General features: G+C 42.4%; 1 protein-coding gene across 1 annotated transcript in view; it reads right to left on the bottom strand.

Moving 5' to 3' along the window:
• Positions 1-9,244, bottom strand: part of myo15ab (myosin XVAb) — a gene marked incomplete at both ends in the record, with an annotated part of 60,394 nt that overhangs the window by 32,145 nt on the left and 19,005 nt on the right. The window contains 13 exons of the mRNA XM_083975978.1: positions 561-736; positions 1,832-1,949; positions 2,509-2,633; positions 2,916-2,961; positions 3,707-3,858; positions 4,102-4,179; positions 5,348-5,473; positions 6,112-6,243; positions 7,067-7,162; positions 7,318-7,441; positions 7,787-7,845; positions 8,581-8,694; positions 8,835-8,996. Of these exons, the coding sequence (XP_083832104.1) occupies positions 561-736; positions 1,832-1,949; positions 2,509-2,633; positions 2,916-2,961; positions 3,707-3,858; positions 4,102-4,179; positions 5,348-5,473; positions 6,112-6,243; positions 7,067-7,162; positions 7,318-7,441; positions 7,787-7,845; positions 8,581-8,694; positions 8,835-8,996 (1,508 nt within the window). The remainder of the gene's footprint in view (positions 1-560; positions 737-1,831; positions 1,950-2,508; positions 2,634-2,915; positions 2,962-3,706; positions 3,859-4,101; positions 4,180-5,347; positions 5,474-6,111; positions 6,244-7,066; positions 7,163-7,317; positions 7,442-7,786; positions 7,846-8,580; positions 8,695-8,834; positions 8,997-9,244) is intronic.

Genomic DNA, 9,244 nt, shown 5'->3' with positions numbered 1-9,244 from the left:
AAAATACTAATTTGTGTCTCATCTCCAGGTTTTTTATTTTTTATTTTATCAGAGTGAAGAAAGAAGGAAATGTTTAATTAAATATTCTACATATGTGTCTGTATCAACCTCCTCCATTTCCTTGTAATAATAATAATAATAACTAGAAAATGCATTTCCTGAAGGAAATACTTGTGAATGCTGAACGCAGCTGAGAGAGTGAATCTATCACCTGTGATGGGGCGAGCGTGGCCTCACGTCAAGGACAAAAGGCGCAGGTTGTCCGTAATGAGCTTTGACCTATTTGGGTCGGTGAAACCAAACACTAAACCGGCTAAACAACCACACTCAGGACTGAAACCCCAGACTCCAGCAGGACGCCGCTCTGTCCATTACAGAGGGGATAAAGCTCTGAAGAGTCGGCTTCCAGGGTCAGAAACTGATGAGGCCGACTCACCGATGACCTATTGAGCTATTAAATCTACAGTACGTGTGTGTGTGTGTGTGTGTGTGTGTGTGTGTGTGTGTGTGTGTGTGTGTGTGTGTGTGTGTGTGTGCGTGTGCGTGTGCGCCGACGTTACCTGGCAACGTAGCCTCTGCTGCGAGCTTCGAACAGGACCACGCGGCGCCTGAACTTGATGAAGTTCTTCCGGACGAAACACATGCGAGTGTATCTCTGCAGCGTCTGGGCGGCCAAGTTCAGCACACGGTCGCGCTTCCCCTCCAACAGCTGGTACAACTCCTCTTTCAGGAAAATCTAACACAACACACACACACACACACAGATGTTTATACAGTCACCTACAGTAGACACACACACCTTACACACCGAGTCACCAGCCAAGACTAAAAGGTGACCGGGCAACTGTGGAGGAATCTGGCAGTTCTGATCAGACAGTTTGATTTAATTAAACATTTGAATGCTTTTATGAATGATTGGTATATTGTTGTGTTTTCTTTTAAAGGGATAGTTCAACATTTTGGCAAATGGGCCCATTGCCATAATCCCTATAGTCATAGCAGAAGGTTCGTTACCTTTAATTGTCGGTGCAAGCCATTTTTAGAACGGCGGAGCAGAGCCGCGAGCTGCTCAGAGCTACGCTACGGAGGCTAAGGAGATTTCTTGGTTTCCCTCATCAAACTCATCAAATACACAATCCAACAACTCCAAAATGCTCTGGTGGACAAGTTGTGACCTGCACATTCACCACGCTATGAGATAATAACAGAACGTTACCAGACAGAGTTGATTTAGAGGTAAATTCATGCAAAACTGCTGATGCGTGTTCCCGTTGGAGGCAGTTTTTTTGGCAAGCAGTCTCTGTATTTGCCTCTGAAACAACTCTGTCTGGTAACATTCTGTTATTATCTCATAGCGTGGTGAATTTGCAGGTCACAATGGTCCAATTTGCCAAAATGTTACTATCCCTTTAATATAAGGACAATCTATATTTGAATCTTACTGACTTCTGTACCATCATGTGTTTGTTTTTGACTCTCTTTCTGTAATGCACATTGTTCAGAAAAGTTACATATACAGTAAATAAGGCTTACAATAATTTATCTATAAATGATCAGCATAAATCTAACACCAACCATTAGAAAGACCTTTTAAAACCTCTGGGATTATGCGGTTTAGGCCCTATACAGCTCCACAGAGCCAACAAGTATCATCTATTCTATCCATTTTTTAGGCCCCCCTACACACACACACACACACACACACACACACACACACACACACACACAGAGTCAAATCTAAATTCTACCCCATTTATTTCTGATGCACGTTTTATTTTACCTCCGGCATTTTTATGCATGTGCGTGGGCATGTGTTAGTGAGCGAGCTCACCTTACTGACGCCCAGCTGATATGAGCCTGCCTTCACCGGGCCGAGCTTGTGGAGCATGATGACACAGTTTTCTCCGTCTGCAGGCGGAAGATCCTGCAGGCAGAGCAGGGCCTTATACCTGTGTGCACACAGGCCCACACAAACACACACACACAAACACAAACACACATTTAATATGTTAGTTCAGTTTGATTCTGAGGAAAATGAGAACAAAGATCGACGAAATGAAAAGCCGCATGACATGACTGCGACAGGGCAAATCAAGACTTTGTTTGTTTGTGTTGAGTAGTTTCAACTGACAGCTGACTGTGAACGCTGGACTGGCTGGTTTTATTTCCCCGTGATAAGTACGACTACTTTGGCAGCCAGCGGTCAGAGGTGCTGTGAGATCAATTGATTTCAGCTGCTTTCCTTCTGCAGGAGATGGCAAGAGCCAGATGGCTCTTTCAGCGGGAAGAAATTGGTGCGTGAACCGAGCTCCCGCCAGAAAAAAAAAAAGCCAATAACTCAAGCAATTTGGACGAGCTGAAAGTGGTGGAGTGGTAATGGGGAAATAACATGAGCTGAACGGGGTGAGATAATCTGTACTCTACTGTGTTTTATATGTATATGGTTCAATAAGCACTTGCATTTCTCCTCCAATATATACCTAATGTGAAAAAGATTAAATCACACACCTTGATAGGAAGCTGTGAAAGTGCAATCTGATTGGATAACCCTCCCTCCTGATGTGGATGGTCTCCATGATGCCAGAGTAATGCAGCTGAGTGTTGACGAGGTCCAAGTCAAACACTCCTGGCTCCTACACACACACACACACACACACGCACGCACACACACACACACACACACACACACACACACACACACACACACACACACACACACACACACACACACACACACACACACACACACACACACACACACACACACACACACACACACACACACACACACACACACACAGATATATACATGCACGCACAAAATTTACATGAGCTGAAAATTACATATAAATCAAAATGCAAATAGCCACAGCAAACCTGCACACACACTGCACATCCGACGTGCAAATATATACCTTATGATGGTTTGGCTTGATGCATCGCACAAAGTAAGGGTTACACCTGTCACAGATAGATGAGAACCAACGAATGGATAAATGAAGGAATAAAAAGGACTGTTTGATGAAAGGCTCAGTGTATTTGTCCTGCGCAAGGAAGTCAACTTTCAGAGTAAAAAAAACACCTCTCTGAGTTGGAAACCAGAACTGCATGGTGTGTTTTTTTTTATACTTCAATAACACAGACGGATTTTATTACAGACGTAAATATTTCCACAGACTTCTCTGTGTTTTTTTTATGTGTGATCGAGCTCAAACTAAATAGATGAAATTCATCCTCCTCGCAAGAGAAATGGCTCCAGGAAACAGTGACTCTCTAGACCCTGATGACGCTGTCAGAGCTGAGTCCTAATCTCTTTAGCCTAATGGCTCTCCAAGGCAAAACAAATTGATCCGATGTCGTCGACTAATTCAGGAACAAGCCCCATAATATGATAAGTGTCATTGATTTGGGCTGTGAGAGACACTGTCGCTCCTCAGTGATCATCACATTCACAGTGATTGACAGGTTCAAAGTCACATATATATACAGTATATTCATATAACTTACATGCCCGTCTCCTCAGGAGTAACGTATACAGTTACACGGTGCATTAATTTTGAATTGCAAATGAGATGGAGGGGTGCAACTTTATACTATTATACTATCAGTGCTAACCCTATAGGAGTCCTGTCAAACACAACGTGATGCGATTATAATAAAGGTGTGTGTCGTGAAGATGAGGTGAGAGTTAATTCACTGATCAGACCTCTCCATCTTCTCCAGCAGCTCCTGCAGGCTGCTTTGAAACTTCGCGCTGACCGTGTTGGCCTGGTAACGGCGCGCTGCGCTGCTGCGTCGCACGTTCGAGTGCTGCTGAGACGCAGACTCTGAGTGCTTCAAGAAGAGGCTGGACACCATCTGCACACACACACACATGTTGAGTAGTTAGCAAAAGGCCAAGTGACCTCACTCAAACCTATAGTTGCTGAATAAGCATAAGCCACCACGACACACACAACAGATGAAAGCTGCAGAGGACAGATGATGAGTAACAACATTTAAATGTGACCGAAAATCATTCACTTTTTAATAAAATGGCAGAGAATAAACAATAAAGTGGGAATGTAAGTAAGAAAATTAGATAATGTTTGCAAATCTCACTTTGTTCTTGCTCTGGATGAAGAGGTCTAAAACCTCCTGTCGGACCGTGTCAAAGTTCTTGTCCAGGAATTTGTTCACCTGCACCACAAATCATCAGAGTCAAGAGTTAGAGCACAAAATTGAAAAGGATAATGAATTTTAAACAGAGGACAAAGATAAGTATAACAATCATGTGGACATTAATCCAGGGATAGTGAAATGTAAATTAGTTTTATCTTGAAAACAAAGATAAATTTGAGGAAACAAAAGGAATGAAATGCGATTTATCCAGCAAGAAATATCTGAGCCCGGGGGCTATTTGCATAAAATGACACAAATTCAAGTTAATGGAGGACGTCTAGTTGGTTTTGTTCATCATTATTATCAAACCAAACACACCAAAAAAACATAATCGACCTCTTCACGTTTGTTGTTTTATGTCTTTTCCAGCAGTGTTGGAGATTGTGTGGGAACAAGAGCTCATCACTCCTACATTTTCAGGGTGAGTGAAAATATTAGAATATTTTGGGAAAATATATTTTTAGCCTTAATCGACATTTGAGGTTACGAGGCCCATGTGGAAGACGAGGCGTTTGATAAAAGAATAAGTAGTGAAAGGCTGTAGGTTGGCTGCAAAGAAGCAATAAATTAAATACAGGATGTGGGAATGGAAAAGAAAGAAAGAAAGAAAGAAAGAAAGAAAGAAAGAAAGAAAGAAAGAAAGAAAGAAAGACATTGTGTATTTAGCATGAAAAGAGAAATAAAACAACTTTAGGGAAGTAGTAGAAGAAAGAAAGAAAGAAAGAAAGAAAGAAAGAAAGAAAGAAAGAAAGAAAGAAACTGTATATTTTGCATGAAAAGAAAAAGAAAAAACAACTTTAGGGTATGTAGAAAGAAAGAAAGAAAGAAAGAAAGAAAGAAAGAAAGAAAGAAAGAAAGAAAGAAAGAAAGAAAGGCATGGTGTATTTTGCATGAAAAGAAAAAAAACACAACTTTAGGGTAGAAAAAAGAACAAAACTGCATATTTTGTAAGAAAATAATGAGTAAAAAGAAATTTAAGGTAGAAGAAAGAAAGAAAGAAAGAAAGAAAGAAAGAAAGAAAGAAAGAAAGAAAGGGAGGCATGGTGTATTTTGCATGAAAAGAAAAAAAAAACAACTTTAGGGTAGAAAAAAGAACAAAACTGCATATTTTGCATGAAAATAATGAGTAAAAAGAAATTTAAGGTAGAAGAAAGAAAGAAAGAAAGAAAGAAAGAGGGAGCTGTACCTGATAAGTGACCTTCCCGGCGTAGTGTTTGACTGTGAACTCTGGCAGCGGCATCTTTGGCCTGGCATACAGCGGGTTGTTTCCATGGTGATAGTGGCACTTCTGAAGGAAGGTGTGGTCTGTTGCCTGGCGATACGATTGGAGACGGTTTAGCGGCTGCTGTACGGCAGCAGCACAGACACATGTTGCTGCTGCTGTGCTGCTCAGCAGATTGCTTCAGTCAGTTCCTGGTGCGACACCGTGTTCATATTTCACTCGGAGCGCCGAGACGCTCTGTAATACGTTTATCTCAATATGAGCTCAGTCGGCTTCTTGCATTAGTAGCTGCAGGAATAATGAAAGCAGCAGGTAGGCAATTAAGTGAGCATGTGGGAAAGTTGTGTATTGATCGGAGCAGGCAAAACGCTCCAGTCTCCTGCTTTATGAGAAATCCAATATATGAGATGTTTTTTTTTTTTCTTTTTTTCTCCAAGTCAATTTCTTTTGAAAAGTGAGGTATGAATTATTAGAGTCATGAATTAGTGTCGGCTGTTGGCTTTTTTTTTCTTTCTCAACAATAAATAATGAAAGACTTGAAAAGTTTCTGGCCAACTTCAGTTTAAGCGCACACGCGCTCGCCACGGTCTGTCTCAGCTGATTGGATCTATGTGCATTTAGAACAGTTTTTAATTCAGGAATAATTCATGGCCCCTTTGCTTCAAATAGGAACATTTAATACATTTCCACAGATTTGGAAATGAGGAAATGTTAGAAGAGGCATGTACCTGAGGGAAGCCGCATTGGTCGTCCAGTATGCGCAGTATCCCATGAGGCTTAGCGGCGATGAGGTCGAGGCAGGCCTGGTTGTGGCTGAAAGGCTGCTGCTGCCACTCGATCTGCTCCCGCATGTACTCCTCCTACACAGGCAGCACAAAGGTTTCATCAGGTGGTGGGTGTGTGTGCATCAAACATCAAACAGCCCCACTGCTGGTTGTTGGCATCACTCTGTCCAGCGTGGTTTGTGACCGTTAATGACCAGGAGAGTCAGGTTACAAACAAAGTGTTGATCTTTGACTCCACATTAGCACCTTTTAAACATCTTTTCTTAACTCTCGATTGGAAAAAAAACAAACGTATTGTCTTGCGCTCCAGTTACAGTCTCTACAGGTTCACATTGGCACCAGAAATACATGTACACACTCACACACTAACAAAAGGATTCCCAAAGTGGGGTTTGCGAGGCACTGAGAGTAGGGTTGCGAGATGATTTCCAGAAATCAAATAATATTAAAAAATTATTATAAATACCGCATTTTAGCTGTAATTGTAAAAAAGATAAAAGTAGTAGTTAAAATTTTAAATAAAACCATGCAAACAAATTTCCAAACGCTCTGGTGGACAAATTGTGACCTGTACATTCACCACGCTATGTAAGGGATAATGTATAGTTCCGAGGTTGCTGTTGTCCACCAGAGCGTTTTCGAGTTTTTGGATTGTGTATTTGATGAGTTTGATGAGGGAAACCAAGAAATCCCATGAGCCTCCGTAGTGTAGCTCTGAGCAGCTTGCGGCTCTGCTCCGCTGTTCTAAAAATAGCTTGCACCAACATATAAAAGGTAACAAACCTACTGCTATGACTATAGGGATTATGGCAATGGGCCAATTTGCCCAAAATGTTGAACTATCTCTTTAAAAACATTAACTATGTGCATGAAAACATGAACTTGTGGTTCTCCTGACCTGCTCCTCCTGGAAGACGACCCTGTTAAAGTAGAACTGCAAAGTCTCGTTGGCGTAGTTGATGCACAACTGCTCAAAACTGTTCACCTGTAGCTCCTGGAAGGAAAACAGAAGAGACATTGCGAGGATTGACTGGGTGGGTTTGGGGGGGGGTGTGGGAGGATGTGTTTATGTTCATCTAACATAGGTTCAGCTCAGACTCATTAACACTGCGACATCATTGACGTCGGCGGCTGCGCTTCAAGTGTGACCTCAAATCCGTAGATGTCCAGTATGGAGATGGAGAGGGCTTCGCTGCGGGGGTAGACCCGTCCGTTGATGCGCTCCGTCAGCCAACTAAACAGCAGCGAGTACAGGATCTTGGCAACAGCATCTCTGTGAAGAAGAACACACAATAAGGTTTCTATGGAAACAGAAAACCCCGTTCCTATGGAAACAGAGGACATCTGAAAAATCCCCCCCCCCACCCTATCCCACCCCATCCCACCCCAGCCCTGACGTCCTTTGTCCTCACATGCCTCCTCCAAAGATTGGAAGAGACTATCAAAGATTGTTCACCCTCTGTCTCTTGTTTCCTGGTTCGACTTTAGAGACGTTTAAAAAGAAAAAAAAAACTCAAACGCACATTAAAGAGCCTCAAACAAGACTGTGGTTCAGGTTGGTGAGTGAGTACTACTGAATATAACAGATACTACTACTCCTACTCAGACTTTTATTCACCTGGCATCCACAGCACTCTCCACAGTGAGCGGAGTGTAGATCTTCTCCCGTCCCGCATCCTAGGGGTCAAACAAACACATCCGCCATCAAACAAACAGCATCTCTAGCCGTTATAATATAATAATAATAATAATAATAATAATATCTGACTCCTTATATCTTTAAAGGGCATTTCCAGTCGTTAATCAAGGTTTACCTCGGATATCAGGTCACCTATGATCAGTTCATTTCATACCATCCATACTCCCAACTGCAGCGTGTGGACGTTTATATTCGTCTTTGTTCAAGAAGCTGTCGTTTTTTAAATGTTCGTTAATGGGACTAATTTTAAAATTGTTCTGTGGTCGCAAGTAACGTCCTTTTGACACATCATTTAAATTATAAAAATTCGCTTTACAATTAAATTAAATCAAAATTCTGACTTACCGCGGCTTCCGCATTGTTCCTTTCCGGGTCAGAGAACAAATGCCTCAAAGTCCCTCTACTGTTGTGTTCTCTCTGATTTAATATAATTGTAAAGCGAATTTTAAAATTTAAATGATGGTCAAAAGGACGTTACTTGCGACTACAGAACAATTTAAAAATTAGTCCGGAGCCCATTAACGAACACTGAAAAAACGATAGATTCTTGAACAAAGACGAATATAAACGTCCACGTGCTGCAGTTGGGAGTATGGATGGTATGAAATGAACGGATCACACGTGACCTGATATCTGAGGTAAACATTGATTAACGACTGGAAATGCCCTTTAACGTGTGGTGGCGGCAGCGGCAGCGGCGGTATTCTCCTCACTGTCAGTTTGAAGGTGACGGCTTTCTGCAGGCCGTCGGGTGAGACCTGCAGCAGCTCAGCGACGACCCTGATCTCCTGTGCGCTCACCACCGACGCGACCTCCTGACCCTCAGCCTGCAGGGACGCACACACAGAGGGACACACACACACACAGGTTCATGATTACCGCCATCGATCAACATCAACATCATTATCATTCAGGCGTGAAACTAAATGCGTTTATGTAGGAGCATGTGTGAGAGAGAGGGGGAGACCTGGTGTGGCTGGAAGTAGACGTTCCCCAGATGAAGGACAGAGGACAACAATCTGTAGATGCCGTTTTGCTCCTCTGGGGTGAAACACAGGATGTCCATGGCACTCAGCAGGCGCCTGAAGTCCTCCATGTCATCCTTCCCCTCTATGGTACAGTCCCCTCCCTGCACACACACACACACACACACAGCTCAAAGTCTTGTTTTTTTCAGTCTCCTCCTGCTGCAGTGATGTGAAACTGTACTTGAGGATACAGTGTCTGTTCACCATCATACATTGTTATCACTCCTGACCACACTGTCGGCCACAGAGGGCAGTGAAGCTCTACTTTTCAACCTGGTGTGAAGCTGTTCTCAAAATAAACACAATTTATAACATCAGATTTGGTATTATATTATATATTATATATGAT

The sequence above is a fragment of the Trachurus trachurus genome (genome assembly GCF_905171665.1).
Source record: "Trachurus trachurus genome assembly, chromosome: 1".
Taxonomy (NCBI): Eukaryota; Metazoa; Chordata; class Actinopteri; order Carangiformes; family Carangidae; genus Trachurus; species Trachurus trachurus.
This window is presented reverse-complemented; position numbering and strand designations above follow the sequence as displayed.